This window comes from Tupaia chinensis, unplaced genomic scaffold (assembly GCF_000334495.1).
Source record: "Tupaia chinensis unplaced genomic scaffold, TupChi_1.0 Scaffold144247_1, whole genome shotgun sequence".
Classification (NCBI taxonomy): Eukaryota; Metazoa; Chordata; class Mammalia; order Scandentia; family Tupaiidae; genus Tupaia; species Tupaia belangeri.
In genome coordinates this window covers 576,744-600,162 of record NW_006204105.1, presented here as the reverse complement: position 1 = coordinate 600,162, position 23,419 = coordinate 576,744, and the positions used below count along the sequence as shown (strand labels likewise).

At 40.5% G+C, this 23,419-nt stretch overlaps 1 protein-coding gene across 2 annotated transcripts in view; it reads left to right on the top strand.

Annotated features, from left to right (window-relative positions):
• The window catches only part of LOC102479715 (notch receptor 2), a 187,186-nt gene that overhangs the window by 84,438 nt on the left and 79,329 nt on the right, over window positions 1-23,419 (top strand). For both annotated transcript variants that reach the window (XM_027767380.1, XM_027767379.1), the window contains exons 3-4: window positions 9,194-9,453; window positions 14,558-14,893. In XM_027767380.1, coding sequence (XP_027623181.1) covers window positions 9,194-9,453; window positions 14,558-14,893 — 596 coding nt within the window. The remainder of the gene's footprint in view (window positions 1-9,193; window positions 9,454-14,557; window positions 14,894-23,419) is intronic.

Below are 23,419 nucleotides of genomic sequence, written 5' to 3'. Positions count from 1 at the left end.
AATGCAGACACACAGAAATAAGAGTTCAGAAACTAAGAAAACGGGCAACTTAATTGTAGGGACAAAGTCTGGAGTTGAGTATTATATCCCAGAGTTCAATCTGGAAGATTGAACCTCAACAGAAACAGAAGAAAGATTAAGTACATGAGACTGAACTCATGAAACAGCATTCTGTGACTTGACTTAAATATTGCTGCTTTTCTTCTAAGCTTTGTTGTTCGGTTTTAAGGATTTTTGTCCTGTCTTCAACTGTCAATAGATTCATGTACCTACTATTTGAACAGAATACTAACCTGTTACTAGGCTTTAAGTTTCAAGGAAATATCCTTACCAGTTCAAAACTGCTTTTCTTGAAATCACCAGCTGAACTTGCTATTGAAAGTAGTTAGATTACTTATGATATTGTGTGATCAACGAAATGTTGGGGGAAAAGGAATTGAAGACAACTGTAGACAGCAGAGATAGTGTGTAATAAGAGAGTGGAATGGGGCAGAGGGTCAGACATGGGGTAAAAAAACATATATATTGATAACATGCATGATTAAGCCACTATGCAGTTTATTTTAGATGGGAAACCACATTTAATATGTTGTGATGATGCTCAGGGAATCAATGTAAATTAATAAAAAAAATTTCAGAAGAAAAAAAAACATTAAAAATACCTATTTGATGACTGCAGTAAGCTTTATAGCCCTAGCTAGGTGCTACTTTATAGTATGTTCATTCTATTCACTGAGGTTTATGCCTAAAGTCAGATTTGTGTTCATGAATATGTATATATCAGCTGTGCTTGCTATTGAAAATATTTAGATCTATTAAGATATTTAGTGAAACAATAAAATGGGGGAGCCAGACACAGTGTAGGAGGAGGGTGGGAGATGGCAGAGGGTGAGATAGGGAATCAAGGATGGGAAAAAAGGCAAAATCTACAGGAAACAAGAAATGGAAAATTATTTGTTGACAATAACACATATGTTGATGTGCTTGATTGAGCCTATATACAGTGTATTCTAAATGAAAAAATCTCATTTTGTATACTAGAATGATGTACAGTGAATGAATGAAATAAAAAAAATTTAGTGGCATCTCCAACAAAAAAAAAAATATGTGGTGCATGCATGTGTGCCCAAAGTCCCAAGAGGAGACTGGAGGAGAAGGGATTGTGACATGGACAATCTCCCTGGGGGACGATTTCCCATTTTCTAACCTTATGACAAGTATACATGCTCTACAGCAAAAATCTATCTAAAAAAATATGCGGTATTGGGAACCAGCAGTTAGCGTAATGACTATGTCGCTGAACTCCCATGTAGTCGACCACAGTTCGCGTCCCAGACCCTGTGGCTTAAAACTCATGCCGGGCGCGTGTGCGTGCGTGCTCAAGATCCCAAGAGGAGAATGGAGGAGAAGGGATTGTGGCGTAGCCATACCCCCTGGGGGGTGATTTGTCACTTTCTGTCTCTCTGTCTCTCTCTCTCTCTGTCTGGCAAGCACATGCGCCCTATGGCAAAAACCTCTCCAAAAAAAAAAAAAAAAAGAATGGAGATCATAATGTAATATAGCACTGTAGGGATTAATGAAGATATTAGCTGTAAAGTACTTAGCAAATAGTATGTAAGTGCTTAAAACTGTTAGTCATTATTTTAAGCATGGAACAGCCCCTAAAATGATATGGAGACCTGGAAAAAGTTTTATAACCAGAGGTAGTTCAAAGCACAGAATCTTGGAAAAAGTGATAACAAAGGTTCAATCTTAATTATCTTTAGATTCTTGAAGGATTATATGTAACAGAGCCCATACCTCAGTAGCCATACCTCAGAAGCCAACTGACCTGATCCCCTATTGTCGTGACAGACAGCTCTGCTAACTGACCTGCCCTAAGTGTGTCCTCTGTAAATGTAGCAATACTCTCCAATTTTGCATCATGTACAAAGATATCTGTATCTTCACACGGATCTTTCAGTAACATAGCACTTAACCTAAAGCATGCTACTAAGTCTTGCCCTGAGATGAGCACCCACTCGGTCAGCTTTGTCATTCTACTTGGACCAGCATCTTATCCATACCACTCCACAAAAACAGCCTAGAACTTCCTGCTGCAACTCAGCACACTACTTAAAGAAGTAGTTGTTTTAGAGGAGTTGGATAGCCAGTAGGTGGAAATTGTAGAGAGGCAAAGTTTGTTCTTTTTAAAGGTAAGATATAACTTACATACCATAAAATTCACGCTTTTCAAGTGTACAATTGAGTGCTTTTAGTATTCACAGATTTGTGGGGCCCCTACTGTTACCTGATTTCAAAACATTCTTATCACCACTAAAAGAAACCATGTATTTTTTTTTTTTTGAGAGATTTTCACTGTAGGGCGTGTGCGCTCGCCAGACAGACAGAGACATAGAGACAGAAAGCGAGAAATCACCTCCCAGGGGAGATGGTCACGCCGCAATCCCTTCTCCTCCATTCTCCTCTCGGGATCTTGGGCACGCACGCACACGCACCCGGCGTGAGTTTTAAGCCACCGGGTCTGGGACGCGAACCGCGGTCGACTACGTGGGAGTCCAGCGATATAGCCATTACGCTAACTGCTGGTTCCCGAAACCATGTATTTTAGTAGTTACTCCTCATTTTTCCTTCTTCCCAGCACCTGACAACATTAATCTACTTTTCACCTCTATGGATGTGCTTATTTTGGACATTCGATATGCACAGAATTGTACACTGTTCCTTTTCTGTTTGGCTTCTTTCATTTAGCCTGATGTGTTCACGACCCATCTGTGCTGTAGCATGTATCCAAACTGCATTCCTTTTCATCACAAAGTGATATTTCATGATATGGATATACCGCATTTTATTTATTCATTAATCATGTCATAGGTATTTTGAGTTGTTTTCATTTTCTAGATTCTCTGAATAATGCTGCTGTGAAGATGCTTGTTGTATAAATACATGTTTTCACTTATCTTGGTTATATACCTGTGAGGGAAAACAGAACTTGAAGAGTTAAGAAACAAAGTGCCTTCTGACATGGGATCTCTCTGTGCTGAGGACTGCTCTGTTGTTGAAGTAGTGGGCCGGTAATTCTCCTTTACCTAAAGAGTACGTGGTGTTTGCTTTGTGCTGGAGTTCCGAGCACTTCACCATTATGCTGGTATGAGGTGCAAGGAGAGGAGACATTTGACAGACAGAAAAAAAATGTATCTATAATGCATGTACATGTACATGATGTATATATAATGTAGACATGATGGGAACTTCATGTAAAATTAATAAAAAAATTAAAATTAAAAAGAAACAATGTAAAACCAAAAAAACCCCTAAAACAAACAAACAAACAAACAAAACCCCCAAACCCTGTTAGATGGACATTACTATTACTTTTGTTGTAAGATTTATGGCTTAGCACTTTGCCCAAGATCCACGCACTGAGTAAATGGTGGAGCTGAGGTTGAACTCCGGCTGGTCTGGCTCTAGAGTCTGTACTCTGCAGAAACAATAATATCTTCCACTGTTTATTAAATTCTTACTGTTTATCAGTTGCCATGCTTTAAGTTTATATTCAAGTAGAGGCTGATGATCATCTTTTAGGAGTATTTTAGAAATGACCATTTATTTCACAGAGTAGAAATTACCTTAGCATGCTTTGAATTTCCAGGTTCTGTTTTCCAGGGATGGGTAGAAGTTGGGAAAAAGCCAGCAACATGTCTGGCCTGAGGCATTTAGATTGATCAAAATTTGTATCAAAAAGGGAACTGTGAACATGAATGATAAGTATTTTAGGAATTCAGTTAAGACTTGTCAGAACATGATAATAAATTATATGTAATTTGAAGAGATTAACTGCAAGTGACTTTACATTGTGAGTTGAAGCCTTAGAAAAATGGAGCAATTAGAGTTTCATGGGAAAAGGATCTCCTTTTCCAAATGTTTAGTTTCAAGTATTGGCAGGACATATTAGGATAGATAGATGGATTTTAGAAAACTGAATTTACACAACTAGAGCCATGTGTTTGGAGTCAATTACTTTAAAGCCAAGTGAATACAATAATAGCAAATACATATGAGAATAAAGAGCACTGCAGCCCAGACTTCAACTTGAAAGTGACTGTAATTGATGGAGAAGGAGAAGCGGCATCAGCAGTAGAGATTAAGACTTTTCTGGTCTTGGAGATAAGCAGAGGGAGTCGCAGAAGCCCAGGGTAAGAAGGTTAAAATGGCACGCGGGACTGGTCAGCAATACCTCCCATAGGAGAGAGAATTTCCTTATAATGTAATCTCGGATAAAACCACTGAACTTGACAAGGATAAAATCATTGCTCTTAGAATATAGTTTTTAGGCAATAATTAGAATGGAGGCCTTGTTGCAAAGGGACAAGTAAGAAATATATTAATTGATGAAGAAGAAGTAAGGCTACAATCATAGAAGCTCATTTGTGAAGAAACAATTGGAAAGAGAAATGGGACTTAATGAAAAATCTATATTAAAGGAGACTTGCATATGTTTTAAGGTAAAAGTAAAGAAATGAACTGGCGTCTAACCCTCGGAATATTTTGAATAAGACATCAAGTCATTATTATACCAACAGTAGGTCTAGCTGTATGTAAAGAAAAATGTGGCACTGTACATGGATTTTTATCCTGTGACATACCTGTTAGCTCATTTACAGTAAAACCCTAAATCTTTTTATCTTTTTTAATTGAGACCTAAATGATCTGCCTCCCAGTTATAGATTCCATCTGTCTTCTCTTTACTCTTTTTTTCTTACTCCTGTTCAACCACAGAGGTAGGTCTCCAGGGCTCTTTGTTATTTCTCTTTTTTTTTTTTTTTGGAGATTTTTTTTTTTTTTTTTGCTATAGGGCGTGTGTGCTCGCCAGAAAGACAGAGAGAGACAGACAGAGAGAAACAAAGCGAGAAATCACCCCCCCCCCAGGGGGGATGGCCACGCCTCAATCCCTTCTCCTCCATTTTCCTCTCGGGATCTTGAGCACATGTGCACACACACCCGGCGTGAGTTTAAGCCACTGGGTCTGGGACTTGAACCATGGTCAACTACATGGAAGTCTAGCGACATAGCCATTACACTAACTGCTGGTCCCGAGGGCTCTTTGTTATTTCTGAACTAAACCAAGACAGCTACCTGTCTTAGGACCTTTGCATGTACTGTTTGCTCTCCCTTGAACACTTTTCTCTTAGTAACTTACGTGGCTAGTTCCTCACCTCATTCAGGTCTCAATGTTGGCTTCTCATGGAGGCCTTCTCTGATTTTCTTTTTTGAAATTGAAATACTTCTCTCTTTTTTTCTCCTCATGCCATATCCCCAACTCCATCCTGTTCTGTTTCATTTTTCTTTGTAGTGCTTAACAGATATCTTTGACTTATCAATTTTATTTTTGTTTTCTCTGTTTACAATTTAAACTCTTTAAGTGAAAGAATTTTTCTAGTACTAGAATAAATGTCTGGCACAAAACAGGCACTTACTAAATGTTGCAAGAATGAATGAGTTTAATATTCTTTGTAGAAACCAACAGGAGCACATTTTTCATCATCATTAACATCATAATTAATCAGCATATTGGATGCTATTTATAGCATTAGGCTTCTTATAGTCTGTTTGGGGGTTGGCAAACATTTTCTGTAAAGTGCCAGAGAGTAAATATTTTTGCAGGTCATGTGGTCTCATTGCAACTACTCAGCTCTGTTGTAGTGCAGAAGCAGCCACGGACAGTCTATAAATGGTGAGCATAGCCATGTTTCAGTAACACCTTTTGTTATTACTAAAATTTGAGTTTTGGAAACTGAAATTTGAGTTTTATATAATTTTCAAGTGTCACAATTTATCCTCCTTTTGATTTTCAACCATGTGAAATGTAAAAATCACTCAGTTCACAAGCCCTAGGAATCAGGCAGTGAGCCACATTAGACCCCCAAGATATAATTTGCCAGTCTCTACCTCTCCTGGTTTCTTAAACATATCTTAGTTAAAACTTAGTGGGTTGTCAGAAAAGTCATGACCTGTTTTTTTCTCTGACAACCCAGTATTTTCCCATACTTAGAAGGGAGAAACAATGTGGATTAAACCCTAGAAACAAATAATTCAGAAATATTTCTGCTAGGCTCAAAAACCTTTTATTTTTTTAGAGAGGTTTTTGCTATAGGGTGTGTGCGCTTGCCAGGAAGACAGAGACAGAGAGACAGAAAGTGAGAAATCACCCCCCAAGTGGGGTGGCCATGCTGCAGTCCCTTTTCATCCATTCTCCTCTCAGGATCTTGGGCATGCACGCACACGCGCCTGGCGTGAGTTTAAGCCACCAGGTCTGGGACTCGAACCACGGTAGATTATATGGGAGTCCAGCGACATAGCCATTACACTAACTGCTGGTCCTGGCTCCAAAAACTTTCATGCTGTTTTAGTTTGTTTTCTTGGAAACCTTATGTTTCACTATGTGTTTTTGATGCTAATATTTAAATGAAATTGTATTGTTTTAGAAGATGCCACACCATAGTCTTGTGGGGGGATGGAGGTATACTAATCCAAAAGCGAAGTTGGACAAAGCCCACCCATGTTTAAAAGTGTGCTGTTATTTACAAAATGAATAATTCCCACATGAGAGAATCCAGAGTCAAGGCTAATGCCCAGAGGATTGTCACTGTGAATGAGAATTGTTGCAGTTTTTCATATGTAACACATTTTTTGAACAAGCTGCAAATGCTTCTAATAATGTGGTTTAGGGTTAATTTTAGCTGTGCTACATTGACACATTTTGCTCTTTACTTAAAAAAAAAAAGCTATTCCATTTTCAAATCAAGCTGTGATTTGATCATATATTCCTCAATATGCACAAAAAAGAGAAAAAAATTTAATTTGAAAAATGTTTAGTACTATAAGATTTTTAAAAAAGAATTATTCATTTAATTATATTAATTAGTATTATTTTTATTAAACTTGATGTGAGAAAGAGAAAGCTGCCAGGTCCAGGACTCGAACCATTGTCAGCCATGTAGTAGTCCAGTGCTCCAACTACAACATCACCTACTGGTTCTAGTACTCTAAGCTTTTACGTATATTTGATTTTGTTTAATTCTCACAGCAGTCCTGCCATATCAACACCCTTATTAACTATGTAAAGCCTGAGAGACTAGATGGGTAGTGAGAATAAGTAACTGTCTAAGGCCACACCACAAGAACTCCAGAAAGGACCTTCTGACCGTTTGAGGTACAGATTCCTCCTTGTCACCTTCAGCCAGTCTTTAGTTCCAGTGTGGTGGACCCCTTCATTGCCTCTTGGTCTCCAGCTTCACCTGCTCATGAAGATCAGAGCTGTAGCTGTGTCTGGCTCTACCACCCTTGCCTTATTCAGCTCTGAGAAGGGGTGCGGAGGCTGAGGTCCATTGCGTCACTACCACCACAGCTATTGCCAGCTGTTTTCTCTGCCAGCCATTTTAGCTACTGCGCAATTCTGGGCATGTCCTGTCTTAGTTCCCTAATATCTGGCCTTCCTTCTTTTTCTAGTAACTCTGACCCCTGAAGACCTCACCCTGCCCACCAAAGGCTAATAAAAGGTCTTAAGGATGATTGGCAAATACAGGAAAAATCAAAACATAACCCATTGCTTCAGGTCAGGGCGATTAGGAAAATTAGGACACAGGAGGACGTAATAGGAACTGGTTTTGAGAGGGGAGATTGAGAATTTGGCTTAAAATGTTTTATCCTCAAGGTAATAGTGTAATTTCCAGATTTAGTTTTCTCTCCTTCAAAAGGTAAAATGGAGAAATAGATGGAACCAAATATTAAGTCATTGTAAAATCATGACGTGTTGTTCTGTTTGCAAAAATGTGTTGTGACTTTTCTGAGGACCCAGTAATTGGATACCAGCCAAATAGCAAGATTTATGGTTCATACCAAAAAGTCTTTGTGTTGCTTTTCCTTTTTTTTTTTTTAGGGTTTTTTGATAGGGTATATGCACCTGGCAGAGAGAGAGAGAGAGAGAGAGAGAGAAAGAAATTGCCCAGAGAGGATGGCCAACCTGCAATCCCTCCTCCATTCTCTTGGGATTTTAGACATGCATGAACACAGGCCTGGTGTGGTCTTCAAGCCACTGAGTATGAGACTCAAACTGTGGTTGGCTATGTGAGAGTTCAGTACCCTAAACATGATGCCACCTGCTGGCCCCTATGTTCCTTTTAAATGCTTCCTATAGGTCTTGTTTAAACAACTACTTCATTGGGAAAGTGGAGATGTCCCATACCTTTTCAATGGTATTTAGAGAAAATTGCCATAGATTTTACATATAGGCCGGAATGGGTATGTGTCTTAGGAATCAAGGGCTGGCATATAAAAGGATTCCTCAATGCTCCAATGTGGGAAATGTTAAAAAATGTTATTTTTGAGTTGTTTCACTTTTGTGAAACTTTGGTGCTTATGTATCTTTGATGGTTTATTTTACTTTGTGCCTTTGTATTTGGTTATGAAAGCTGCCTGTTACTTATATATTGACAGATTTTGAAGTACCCCTTGAAAGTGTTCCCCATTTGTTTACCTCCTTCCCGTTTCTTTGTTGCTATTCTCAGAAAGTTCTGGAAGGCCTAAACATAACCCACAGAGCCAGGTGTAGGCTAATTGAGGTTTCAGTGGAAACAAGATAAAGAAGAACTTACTATTTCTCAATGCTTAATTGAGAAAAAGTACATGATATATATTTTAAATTGGAGAGGATAAGAGGGTCAAGTGTCTGCATTATCATGTGAACATCTTAATCCTATCAAATGGCTTAGTCAGAATGAGAAAGTTAATGAATGTAAGCAGACAAGTATGAACAAGTGCTCTACAAAAGGGTGCTGTTAGACCATCCCAGCCTGGGCCTGTACCTGCATGTACCGACATGAAAAAAGCTATCGTGTGTTCTGCCTTTGACTAAGGGTCGAGCTGACTGGTCATGGGAAGACCCTGCTAAGTCATCTACCTGGTATTCTATCACCTCTCAGGGCTCAAAAGGACATGGGAGTTTATAAGTACATTCTTTAAGCACTGCATCTTCTCCTAAAGTGAAGCATTTTTGCAGATTGTGCTCTTCGTACTCTCAGGTCTTTTCATTCACACTCCAGTGTTCTCTTCAGCAGACTTCATTGTCTTACTGTCAGTTTTTGGACTTGTGAGAAGTCAGGTGTTTTCATGAAGTCTTCTCTTTTCCATGCAGATGTCCAGAGGGCTTCTTGGGGGAATATTGTCAACACCGAGACCCGTGTGAGAAGAACCGCTGCCAGAATGGTGGGACCTGTGTGGCCCAGGCCATGTTGGGGAAAGCCACATGCCGATGTGCCCCAGGGTTCACAGGCGAGGACTGCCAGTACTCTACCTCTCACCCCTGCTTTGTGTCTCGCCCCTGCCTGAATGGAGGCACCTGCCACAAGCTCAGCCGGGACACCTATGAGTGCACGTGCCAAGTTGGTTTTACAGGTAACAAATGGCGCTCCGGCCCTTCTCTTCTCTCAGCAAGTACCTTTGTTTAGTATCTCAGAGATCTTGGTGTGTGGCCCTTTAAGACTCCTCCAACTCTGGGGCATTTTGATAAGGAACTGATGTTCAAGACAATTATCCTTGGGACCAGCACTTAGTATAATGGCAATGTCACTGGACTCCCATGTAGTCGACCATGTTTCAAGTCCCGGACTCGGTGGCTTAAACTCACGCCGGGTGCGTGTGCATGTATGCCCAAGATCCAGAGAGGAGAATGAAGAAGGGATTGTGGCGTGGCCATCCCCCTGGGGGTGATTTCTCACTTTCTATCTCTCTGTCTCTGTCTTCCTGGTGAGCGCATGCGCCCTATAGCAAAAACCTCTCCAAAAATTAAAAAAAGAAAAGACAATTATCCTTAACTCCCTGTTGAGAGATTTTTGAGAGGCTTTATATTTTGTAACTAATTTTTAGAGACAGGTCTCACTGCGTTGCCAAGGCTGGCCTTGAACATGCAGTCCTTCTGCCTCAGCCTCCCAAGTAACTGGGATTCAGACATGTACAGCTGTGACCAGCTTCCTTTCAAGAGTTTTTAGGAGTGAAGAAGAAGAAAGAAAAATGGTCAAATGCTTTAAGAATATTTGACCTCTTAACGTCTAGTCTGGTTGATGGTTCCTAATCCAAAAATCCAAAATCTAAATGCTCTAAAGTATGAAACTTTTTGAGTGCCAACATGATGTCACAAATGGAAAATTTCACACCTAACCTCATGTGACAGATTGCAGTCAGAACACCACAATACAAAAGTACTGCTAGATTTACTTTCAGGCTATATATAGAAGGTACATGTAAAACAAAAATGAATTTTGGGTTTAGACTTGGGTTCCAGCCCCAAAATACATTACTATGTACATATAGATATTCCAAAATATGAAAAAAAAAATCTGAAATCTTGAACACTTCTGGTCCCATACCTTGTGGGCCAGGGGTACTCATCCTGTATATCAGACCAGGGGGGCCAGTCAGAATTCCTTCATTACAGGAAAAGTACTGTCACCAGAAAAATAGCTGTTGATGCTGTTGACTGCTTGTGTCTGGAAATCTCTTTCTAGTTATTCAGGATGCTGGGTTTCTGAACTCCCATTGTTCCTTTTACGTCTTCATTGCCTTGCTCCTCTCAGTGTTCCCTGAAACAGTTTTGAGTCCTCTTTTGAACTATGTCTTACAACTCTCCCTAGGGAGTGTCAGTTAAAGTCTCAATTGCTTTAACTGCCGTTATCTTCATCAGTTGGAAATGACTGTCTTAGTCACCCCTTAGCTCCGCCCTGATTGTCAGTCTCAGACTTCTAACTATCTGTTGCATGTTCCCCTTGGAAATTCCACAGGTACCTTAAACTCAACATGTTGTACACAAGTGATACCAATGTGTACTCAAACTAGAAGCTCCTTTCTCTCTTGTCCTTACCCCACTTCAAGTCAGTCACCTAACCCAACCTCTGAATCACCTCGCCCTGTCTCCTCTTCCTCATTTTCTCTGCTACTCTGTAGTGAGAACCTATTGTCTCTTACCTAGACTCCTGAAGTAGTTTTCATACTTTTCCTGCTTTTACTGTCACCTGTCTCGGTCACCCATCATATTACTACCCCTTTAATTATAGATGTAAACCTTCTTTCTTTCTTTTTAAACATTTACTTTACATTCATACACTGTATATCATTGCAGTGCACAAAGGGAATTTCCCCATCCAGAATGCACTGTATAAATGTAAATCTTCTAATAAACTCATCTGCTTTTAATGCCTACTGACTTTTCATCATCGACAGAATAAACTGTGTGCTATGCTCCTTGGCCTCCAGGGCCCTTCACGGTCCAGGCCTTACATCACATGCAGTGTCATTTCCCCACAGACGTCTGCGCCATGTCACATTCTCATCATTTCCTGAAAACATCATGCTTGCTATTGCCGCCACGCAGTCACACACTCCTCTGCCGGGAATGCCTGTTTCTACCCTTGGAAATTGCCCAATTTTATTTAAAACTCTTTCTTAGTGACCCCTTGGTGATTCCTTTAGGCAATTGGTCTTTAAGGTCTACTATTTTTATGTGTTGCATTTTATTGTAATTCATTTAAAAAATAATTATTTTATTTAACTTTATATATTTATTTATTTTTTAATTTGACGAGAGAGAGAGGGACAGGGTGAGAGAGAGAAAGAGAGAGAGAAAGAGAGAAAGCAAGCTGCTGCCAGGCCTGGGACTTGAACCATGGTCAGCCATGTGGGAGTTCAGCACTCTTAGTCACCACACCACCTGCCGGCCCCTGTATTTCAGTTTTGACTTGTCTCTCATCTGAATAGATTATGGGTTCTTCTGAGATGGGTCTGAACATTATTCTAAGTGAACTATAAATGATTATTAAACTACTGGGTCGTCAGAAAAGTCATGATGCATTTTTGAATAGAAAAACAGAAATGCATCTTGACTTTTCCAATGACCCAGTAGATGAAAAAAGAACCGTCGTCCATTTGTCCTCTGCTTAAAGCACTAAACCAATGGTTCTATAAATCTAATACAGAAAAATGAAAAATATTCTCAGAAAACCAGACCAAATCAGTTAGTTTAGAATACACATTCTACTTATTTTTCATTAAGAGGTATTGGTGGAGAGACCAGCAGTTAGTGTAATGGCTATGTTGCTGCACTCCCATGTAGTTGACCGCGGTTCAAATCCTGGACCCGGCGGCTTAAAGTCAGCGCCGGGCGTGTGTGCCTGCGTGCCCAAGATCCCAAGAGGAGAATAGAGGAGAAGGGATTGCGGCGTGGCCATCCCCCTTAGGGGGGTGATTTCTTGCTTTCTATTTCTCTGTCTCTGTCTTTCAGGCAAGCGCACGCGCCCTATAGCAAAAACCTCTCAAAAAAAAAAAAAAAAAAAAAAGAGGTATTGGTGGAAAGAGAAGTTAGTTATGATGATCCATCATGTCCATCGTAACCATGGTGGCATTGTTGATGTGAGTCATTGGAGTAATTTGTTGGTGAGGAGAAGCCTTTCTTTCTGATGGACAGTTTCTAGTTGTTTTGCTACCCCAAGGCAGAGAGGAGGGTATACACATTTAAAACATTTCAGCCCTGACTCCTGGAAATGGTAGTAATGCCTTCTTCATAATTAAAGTGTCACTCTGAAATGATCCCCAAGTTAAAACTTCTTTCTTTGCCATTAAAAGGATTTCTTTTTGGTGTATCCCTGGATTCTGATTATCTTCATACGTTGGCTACTTCTGTCAATCATTTTAGGAATCCTAAGGTCATCGTTTGGTTTTATGCTAGCCTGTGCTTTACCATGCATGCCTTATTAGCTCAGCTCCACTCAGAGGCAAAGGCAGCAAGTTAGGGCCTAAGTACTGCATATGATATGTACGAGAAACCAAGTTCACGGACCTTTCGGTTTTACTTGCAGGCAAATGTTCTGAAATACACAGCTGCCAGCAGGAAGCATTTATAATCTCTTCTCTACTCTAAGTCAGTGAGTCTGAGTGGAATGAAGGAAAAATAGGAACAGAAATTGCAGTTCCTGTATTTTAGTTTGTGCCCTGAGATGATGGTGCTGGGGCTAGATTTTGATAGTCCCTTTCTTTCTCTTTGAGATGAGAGTCCTTGTTAGGCAGAGAGCACTTCTGTGTGCTCAAGTATCACCTCTTTCCCCCTTTTAGAAAAGCTGCCCTGGCTCTCATTTGCTTTTCTCTGGGGTCAAAGATTTGAAGCTTTTCCTAGATAACCAACTGGGGCATTAATAAATTTAGGGAGTTCTCATCTCATTACTTGAAAAAATAAAAGACTTAGGAGAATGAAAACAAAGGTCACATGAATATCAAATTTACTAGTATCTTGGGTTTATGTTTTTCTCTCTTTCACCCTTAGCGAATCTGCTTTGCTTCCCTTAGAGTCATGCCGTAGAATGTGGTGTGTAGTTGGTCTGCTACACTGGTGCCTCTTATCTGACAGAGCCCACACGTGTTACCTTTCTAGACCTCTCTGCTTAGGACAGCTTCCATGTCTTTTGATATCTCTGGAGCCAGAAATCCTTTGTTATCCTCAAACAGATCAAGTGATATTTATAGTGAGACCACAATACTGAAATGTTTCCTAGGATATGGGTGTACCTGTGTTGGTTTAAAGGAAATATAAGTAGTCATAATTTGTTTCTGTCATCTAAAAGGTCTATTGAATGACTATATATCATGGAAAACGTTAGTATATTTTACTCATTTACCAAACCTGACATGAGAGCACACTGTGGGGTCCCAACCCTGCCACTGTGGCTATAGGTATAATTAAAGGAAATAAATAGTAAACGTGTGTGTGCGTGTGTGTTTATGCATGTATGTGTTAATCTCAAGTCAAGGATGACTTTACAGAGAAGGTAACTTTTGAACAGAGTTGTAAGGATAAGTGAGAGTTCACTAGGTAAATTAAAATCAGCTGGTATTCCACATGGAGGAGCTGGTGATGCAGTCAGAAGGTGTTAGAGAACAGATGGATCCAGACCCTGATCTGCTGCAGGGACGGCTGGAATTCTGCAAGACTAGGCTTCATGTGACTACTCTGTAGGCCCTCCCATGTGCTCCATCTAGAGTCTATCTTGGCCAAGATCTTTGGAGAATGTCTGGAGAGTGCCTCGTGTCAGGTGCCCTCAAGGACTCTGACTTGACTTTCTGTTTTTTGGGGGTTTTTTGAGAGTTTTTTTGCTATAGGGTGCATGCACTAGCCAGAAAGAGAAAGACAGAGAGATAGAAAGTGAGAAATCACCCCCCAAGGGAGATGGCCACACCGCAATCCCTTCTCCTCCATTCTCCTCTCAGGATCTTGGACACGCACGTGCACACACACCTGGCATGAGTTTAAGCCACCAAGTCCAGGACTTGAGCCGTGGTCGACTACATGGGAGTCCAGCAACATAGCCATTACACCAACTTCTGGTCCCTTGACTTTCTGTTAAATTCAGAGAGTGGAGGGATTCTTTGCAGAAATTCCCGCATGTCACCTTTTGGGTGTTGAGTACGGGGCTCTGATTTCTGTGGACAGTGTTGAGTTTTGTTATCCTTCTTTTAGGTAAACTGTGCCAATGGACTGATGCCTGCCTGTCTCATCCCTGTGCAAACGGAAGTACCTGTACCACGGTGGCAAATCAGTTCTCCTGCAAATGCTTGGCAGGCTTCACAGGACAGAAGTGTGAGACTGATGTCAATGAGTGTGACATTCCAGGACGCTGCCAGCATGGTGGCACCTGCCTCAACCTACCTGGTTCCTACCAGTGCCAGTGCCCCCAGGGCTTCACAGGCCAGCACTGTGACAGTCCCTATGTGCCCTGCGCGCCCTCCCCGTGTGTCAATGGAGGCACCTGCCGGCAGACTGGTGACTTCACTTTTGAGTGCAACTGCCTTCCAGGTAAGGAACTCCCTCGTGTCCTGGGAAGGGGAGCAAACCCTGAGCACAGCGGGAAGTTGGTAGGTGTGGCAGCTCTACTTCTCCCTTAGGAAGTATCCTAAGCAGGGAAATAGGGAAGTGAGAATTTTGTGGGGGATGGATTGCTGGTGAGGGAAGAGTTTTATGGGCCCACTGAGGTCCATAAACTGAGCAGGGGGTAATTTAATATGCCAAGGTTTATAATGATGAGTGGCTAGGAAATTGTTTACTGTCCCTTTTGGAGAAACAGTGAGAAATAAGAGAAGCAGCTCTGGGAAAAACGTAGGCAAATCTAGAATGGAAAAACACACACACACACAGTGAGAATTAGACATTGGAAAATATGAATGTAAGGTTAATAAAATGCTTTAACTCAATTGACAATAATAGTATAGGATCGACTCTCCTATATGCTTTTGCCTCTCATGGCGTCATTTGTTATTTTCCTGTCTACGTAAATGCATTCACCTGCCCTTTTGGGTTTTTCCTGAGGCTATTGGCCTTCAGATCCCTCTCTCATGTGCCCTCTCTGACTTTGGGGTAACCCTTCCCTAACTTGAAGCTGGAGAATTTCGAAACTGGGGAGGGAGTCAAGTTCTCTGTGAGTCAATGAGTACTTTTATTTATTTATTTTTGGTTTTTGCCTTAGGGCACATGCACAGAGAAAGACAGTAAGAGAGAGTGAGAAATCACTCCCCGGGGAGATGGCTATGCTTCAGTCCCTTCTCCCCCATTCTTGTCCTGGGATTTTGGACATGCACGTACATGTGCCTCGCATGATTTTTTTTCTTTTTCTTTTTTGAAAAAAAAAAAAAAAAGGTTTTTACCTTAGGATGTGTGTGCTTGCCAAAGAGAGAGAAACAGAAGCAGTGAGAGGGAAAGTGAGAAATCACCCCACAGACGGATGGCCACACCACCGTCCCTTCTCCACTATTTTCCTCCTGAGATAGTGGACATGCATGCACACATACCCAGTGTGATTTTAAAGCCACCAGGTCCAGGATTTGAACTGAGATCAGCCATATGGGAGTCCAGTGACATAGCTGCCAAACCATCTGCTGGCCCCTGCCTAGTGTGATTGTCAAGCCTCCAGGTTGGGACTCAAACCATGGTTGGCCAGCATCTTAACCACCATGCCACCTGCCAGACCTCATTGAGCACTTTTTGATGTACTGGGATGGACCATGTAGGAGAGACTGTGATACAATGTTTCATCATCCTCTTCCGGTATAGGTTCTGTAGGGCACACACAGCACCCCAAGGTAGAAGCAGGCAGAGGAGCAGTGTGTGGAAGTGGGGGGCCTGGTGTCCCATGGAGAGGGAGAAGGGAGCAAACTAGCCATTTCACTTAACTCCTTATAAAAGTGATGAGGAGGCTGAAAACCAAGAATTTTGATTGGGAACAGAACACAAGCAGCTGGAGCAGATGAATTACTAAGCAACAAAGATCCTGTTTTTATACAAATATCTTTAGTACAAAAACAAAAGAAGGAAAGCTGTAGGGGAAATAATGTGCTAAGTAAGCAGAATTGCCTCAAAAAGAAGTTGTTCTAACTGTTCTTTGGGAGTGGGAGTCTTAGATCCTGGAGTTGTGGATATGATTCACATATCAAGGGGTTGTGTGTTTTATCTTTCAGGGATTAAGGTTATAGGTTGGTTCTGAGTGTACGACCAAGTGATCGTTTATTCACTTCATTCAGCAAACATCTATTGACAGCTACATTCAAGGCACTGTGCTGTGTGCTTGGCCTACAGTGATATAAGGCCCTGTCACATAATGAAAATGAAAACTTTGTATCATTTAACTGGCACAAATACAAGCTGTTTAATTGTATTGCTTTTAGTTTCTCTTTCAATAAAGAATAGCTACTGCTATCATTCTCATTCTAAATCAATAAATGCTAACAATATTTCAGTTCTCCACTTTATCTTCTGGAAGAAATAACTAAAAACATCTGTACTCCTGTATTTTAAAGGCTAAAGATAGAAATAGGATTGCAAACAATTTAATTTTGTAAATATTGGAGTAGCCTACTATGCTAAGTAGCTAGTAACTGAGCTTAGTGTGATTTATTGTCGAAGGCTAAATGCATTTTTCAGTTTAAGATAATTACTTTTAATAGTCACATAGAACAAGAAGTTGATTTGGCAGCAAGATATTAACGGGAAGTTAGAGAAGTCAATAAAGGAAGTTTTTAGCTGAGGGAGAGTGATTATTCACTCCCATAGTTTCTGCATTGTTATCCATTAGCCACGATAAGAACCTTAGGGAATTCTGAGAGTGTGTCCAGGAAAGGATTTGTCAAACTAGAATAGTCTCTCCTCCTTGAGAAAGGAAATAACCAGGGATTCCACAGCCAAGAGGCCGCCAGCTAGTGGGATGGAATAAGGAGATCTTGGCTGTCTTTTATGTTCTGCTTGTAATTTAAGGCAAGATATTAATGTACTCACTGATGGTGCATGCGTGCGTGTGTGTGTATGTGTGTGTGTGTGTGTGTGTGTGTATGTATGTGTGTGTGTATGTTCGGGATCAGGATGGCGGTATGAGTGGGAAGAAGATTTGGTGAAGAGAAAACTAACATTTATTTCATGCCTTTTATGGTTAGGTACTGTGCCAGGTACTTTTGCAGCCATGAGCTCAATTACACAAAAACCTTGGGGACTGATACTATTTTTTGAGTTCCCACAGAGGTAATTGAAATTTGGAGATGTTAAGTAATTTACTCAAAGGTGCACATCTGGTATGTCATTAAGCTGGGTCCTGAAACCCCGGAGATTATTTCCAAAGCTGGTGTTGCGTGCCTCTCACTGTACTGCTCTTCTGCCCCCTGAAGGTGCTTCAAGATGTGTGAAACTTTTTTGCTTAATGCTTTGAGTTGTTGGAGTAAAAACAGAAAGTTTATGTTATAAGAAAAACGTGATTTAAATATAATCAAATAGTACTTGTTCCATATCTTCCTATGTATTACATATGGCATTGTATAGATATTGAAAAATTGTTAAGTAGATTAGTTCTTGCTTTGGACTATGATATAAAACAGATGACTTCAATTTGGACAAATGTATAGAAGGAAATTCTAAAAGAATTTGAAACAATAGATGATGTTGTGACACTGTGAATAAATATGTATTTATACAATTTGGAAGATTTTATGTTCATTGTTCTTATGTCCCAGGTGGAGTTGAAAAGTACGCATTTTGTTTCACATAGGAAAATAGGGCCTGGAAATAGTTTTCTCTAGAAAGTCTTTTTTCTAAAGTAATAGCCCCCTCTTGGGACCCTTCCTCCATTGTTCCCCACACTATTCAAGAGACTAAAATGTTATGTAAAGTAATAGTCACCATCTTGATGTAAATATTGGAGAGAATTATTATTTCAGTTCTAAAAATGGAAAAACCAAGTTAGCAGGAGGAAAAGTAGCTTATTAAGATACCTTGCAGTTCCTAAATGGCTGCTTCCGGCCACATTTTCAAGTCTTTGCACTTATAATTGAAGCCTATCCTGACCACTTTACTTAAAATTGTAACCTTTCTCCCCACCCCTCTCAATCACTGGCTCTGGTTTACTTTTTGTTTTCTTTTTCTGTAATTCCTATCTTCTTACTATATAATTTTTACTATATAATTTAATTCATTATGTCTATTGTTTATTGTCTTTTTCAAATTCTTCTGCCTCTTCTCTTCAGAATAAAAGTTAAGGTCTTTGTTTTTGTTTGTTGATATAGCCCAAACACCTGAAAACAGTGCCCAGTGCAAAATAGGCCCACAAATATGTATTGCCTGACCGACGCTATGAGGTTAGTGTCGTGTCAGAGTATGGCAGGTGTGGCTTTAGTGCTTACTTCCTGATAGCATTCATCCTAGACTTCATTTGGCTCCAGCTTTCATTCTTAGACACTCTACCGCTGGATAAAAAAGGGTTTTGGTGTCTTTTTTCAACTCTGAGAGTCAGTGAACAACACATATGTTAGTGATTGTATATAAATGGTTATAATTGTTTTCTTGCAAAAGTTACTGTAGACACTGTGAGTTGATTTTAGTAGCTTGTAGGACTTATGGGGAGAGAATTAAAACTGAAAAAGTGACTCATCTTGTGTGACAAGGAGATGTTTCTCCACAGAGCGTGGAAAAGGGAATAACAAGAGGGAAGTAATAGAGTCAAATCAAGAAATTAAACTCCTTTTCTTCTCCTTGGATCAGCACTAGCTAGACACTTCATGAGATTCTACTGTGTAGAGTCTTCATTCAAAGATAATGGAAGAGCAGTCAGCCGCAGTAATGAAAGAACAAAATAGAGCATGAAAATAAACTTGATTGACTTCCAGTATTTTGGGGTTAGGACCAACCGATGAGGGAAGAATGAGTTAGGCTGGTTTTGTGTTTGTGGATTTTTTTTTTTAATAAAGTAGCACAAGTAATCAGGAAACAGGGCTGTTTTTTGTTTTTGGGGGTTTTTTTTGGAGAGGTTTTTGCTATAGGGTGCGTGCACTCGCCAGACAAACAGAAAGACAGAGAGACAGAAAGTGAGAAATCACCTCCCAAGGGGGATGGTCATGCTGCAATCCCTTCTCCTCCATTCTCCTCTCAAGATCTTGGGCATGCATGCACACACACCCGGCGTGAGTTTTAAGCCACTGGGTCCAGGACTCGAACCGCGGTCAACTACGTGGGAGTCCAGCGACATAGCCATTACGCTAACTGCTGGTCCCAGAAAGGGGCTGTTTTGAATCTCTTGGCCGTCCCTCATGAGCTCACAGTTGGATTGGGGGAGTTCTCAATATGCTTTCCCTTTTTCTTTCTCCCACATGTCTTTATTCCTGTATGATTTTTTTTTTCAACTTCATAAAATCTTATCCGTCCCTTGCAAACAACGAAAGCATATCCTTTGTAAATTACCTTTACACTTCACAGGCGGATTTTATGTAATATGCCTGTATCATTAAAGTAAAGCTTAAGCACGTTTTGTGGCTTTCGTGTCTGCCCCGTTGTTGCTGAGCTTAAGAACTATTAGAAATAATTCCCTCCTGCATTTTCACACTCAGGAGCATGTGACTTTCTCTTGGGTATTATGCTAACCGTATTTTGGCAGGTTTCTCTGGAGAATGTGCAGAAATTATCATGCCACTTTCCAGGGTGTATTATTTTAGCTCCTTTGGCTTGGGCCCCAAGTTCAGTTCTACCTGGTGTTTCTGGAAGGGCTCATTGTTCTCTCATGCTTGGTACTTCTGCCTGCACTGTCTGTCACCTCAACTTTGTCACCTTCTTCCCTTTTTTAAATATAGAACTCATTCTTTATGATTGGCCAATGTCATCTATTTTACTTAATTGTCTGTGCCCCCCCTCCCTTGTGCATTAGAGACCCTCAAAAGTTTTTTGACATCCTGCTTAATTCTAGTACAGCACTTATCAAGTGGATGGTCGATTTGTTCATCTTTCCATGTGGATACTCTCATGTTAACATTTTCCCCTTTAGTACTCAGCATAGTACCTGGCACAGAATTAAGACTCATTGAATATTGGGCCAGCAGCTTGCGTGGTAGTTAAGGTGCTGGACTCCTACATTGCTGACCGCAGTTCAAGTCCCAGATCCAAAAGCTAGAAACTCACATTGGGCACATGTATATGCATGCCCAAAATCCCAAGAGGAGAATGGAGAAGGGATTGCAGTGTGGCCATCCTCCCTGGGGGTGATTTCTCACTTTCTCTCTCTGTCTCTCTGTCAGGTATACATACCCTATAGCAAAAATCTCTCTCTTAAAAAAAAAAAAATTGGGACCAGCAGATAGCATAATGGCTATGTTGCTGGACTCCCATGGAGTCGAAAGCAGTTTGAGTTCTGGACTGAGTAGCTTAAACTCATACCAGGCACATATGCATGCGTGCCCAAGATCCCGAGAGGAGAAAAGGAGAAGGGATTGCAGTGTGGCCATCCTCCCTGGGGAGGGGGGGGGTGATTTCTCGCTTTCTGTCTCTCTCTCTCTGTCTTTCTGGCAAGCGCATGCACCCTATAGCAGAAACCTCTCCAAAAATAAAAACAAAGAAACAAACTCATTGAATATTGAACAAATGAATGAATTAAATGTGGTTAAGTTAAATTCTATAGACAGTGAAGATAATTCTTACATGCTACAATTTTTTTAATATACTAAATTATGTTATTAGTCTCCTTATTCTTTTTTTTTTTTTCTTTGGTGATGAAGTTACAAAGAAATGTGGAGGTCATTAGGGACTTGTCAGGAGAGGCATGTGGAAGCAGCATGCCTAGGTGGGGGACACATGGAACAGATGTGGGGTCAGTGGGCTCCTCTGTGCGCATTCAGAGGATGGAAGATCTGTGACAGGAACACCATCCAGGCAGGCAGACAGGGATTTCCTCTTGCATTCTCACACTCGGGAGCATGTGATGTTCTCATGGGTATCACACTTACCGGGTTTCACAGGTTCCCTGGTCTTCTCACTCTTGTTCCTGTCCACGGATGCTTTCCCTGAGGACTACCAGTCAGGCCTGAGAGAGCCCTGCTGTGTTAGCTCGTCTTCCCCTTCTGCTCTCTTCTTTGCCCCTCCACCAAGCCTTTCCACCATCACCCATCTTGGGCACTGGAACTGGAAAGATATGGGTGCTCTCTTGAGAAATGCTGTTCTCTGTGTGGGATGACAAATTCACAAGAATCTTTTCTGCTCTCTACCCTCACTGCCTTCATTAATCGGTTAAGTGCCTCATGGTTTTATAACAGTACAGTCTTAAAATGTTTCTTCTAAGTTTAATTTCTCTCCTTTTGGCCTTTTAGGGACAGGAATTGGCATGAGGTGTAGACTCCTTTTGTCACAGCCACATGAGCCTCTCCGTGAATCTGCTACACCCATCCCACCCACAAGTCTGGAGACGTGTCTGTTTCCCTTTCCCCTAAACACTTAAAATATATTCTTAAGAAATGACAGCCTTGTAGCTTATTCATACGGCCTTCCCTTCTCTTTGGGTAGACTGTTTCTTATAAGAATTTGCTAGCTCTTTCCAGGAGAGTTCTGTATCTCTATTTTTAAAGCATTAATCCTGTCTTAACTTCCGAGAAGTAATTTTGCTTGAGTTTGCTCAGGCATGGGAACTTTTTTTTTTTTTTTTGAGAGTTTTTCACTATAGAGCGCATGCGCTCGCCAGACAGACAGAGAGAGAGAGACAGAGAGACAGAAAGCGAGAAATCACCCTCCGGGGGGATGGCCATGCCGCAATCCCTTCTCCTCCATTCTCCTCTCGGGATCTTGGGCACACCCGCACACGCGCCCGGCGTGAGTTTTAAGCCACCAGGTCCGGGAACCACGGTTGACTACGTGAGAGTCCAGTGACATAGCCATTACGCTAACTGCTGGTTCCCAGGCATGGGAACTTTTGACCTACGGTCAATTTTTCAGATTGTTCAGAGTGAACTCTTGGGTCACAGAAAAAGTACTAACTGGAACTGGGTAAAGTTTCTGGTTGAAATATTGACTCGTACCTGCTAGTCATGTAATCTTGCAGATCAGCCATCAGGCACTCAACTCATAAAACAATTAGATTACTGCATCTCGAAGGGATGCAGTAATCCCATTGACATATAATACTAGCTAGTATATGCAAGGCACTATTTTAAACATTTTCCCTCCAGTGCAAATATGACAACCATTTTAAGCTACAATTTGCATGTAATGAAATATGCCCTTTTAGAATATACAATTTAGTGGTTTTTAGTACAGTCATAGATATATGTAACTCGCCATTGTCAATTGTAGAATATTTTTATACTCCAAAAGAAACCTTGTAGCCATTATCAGTTACTTCCCATTCTATCTAACCCTCCCTTGCCTAGCCCTATGCAACTATGAATCCACTTTTGGTTTCTATTTGCCTATTTCAAACACTTTATATATTTGGGAACATACAAAATGTAGTCATTTTTGACTGACTTCTTTTACTTAAAACAATGTGTCATAGTTCATCCATGTAGTATGTGTCAATACTTCAAGTCTTTTTCTGGGCTGTATAATATTTTTTGTATGTTTTTTACACATTGTATTTATTCATTCATCAGTTGATTGATATTTAAGATGCTCCCACTTTTTGGCTATTAAGAATAATGTTGTTTTTAACATTTTTTGTACAAGTTTCCTGTGAACATATGTTTTCATTTTTCTTTGTATGTATGTAGGAACAGAGTTACTATATGGTAACTATGATTAACCTTTCCTGAAACGGCTAGACTGTATTCCAAAGTGGCTGCACTATTTTACACTCCAACCAACAGTATACCAGAGTTCAAATTTCCCCACATCCTTGCTAACATTTATTATTATCTTTTTATTATAGACATCCTAATGGATGTGAACTGATATCTCACATGGATTTTATTTGTATTTTTCTGATTACTGATGATGTTGAGCATCTTCTCACATACTTATTGGTTATTTGTGTATCTCATTTGGAGAATTTTTTTATTCAGATCCTTTACTTATTTTATACTTGGGTTATCTTTAATT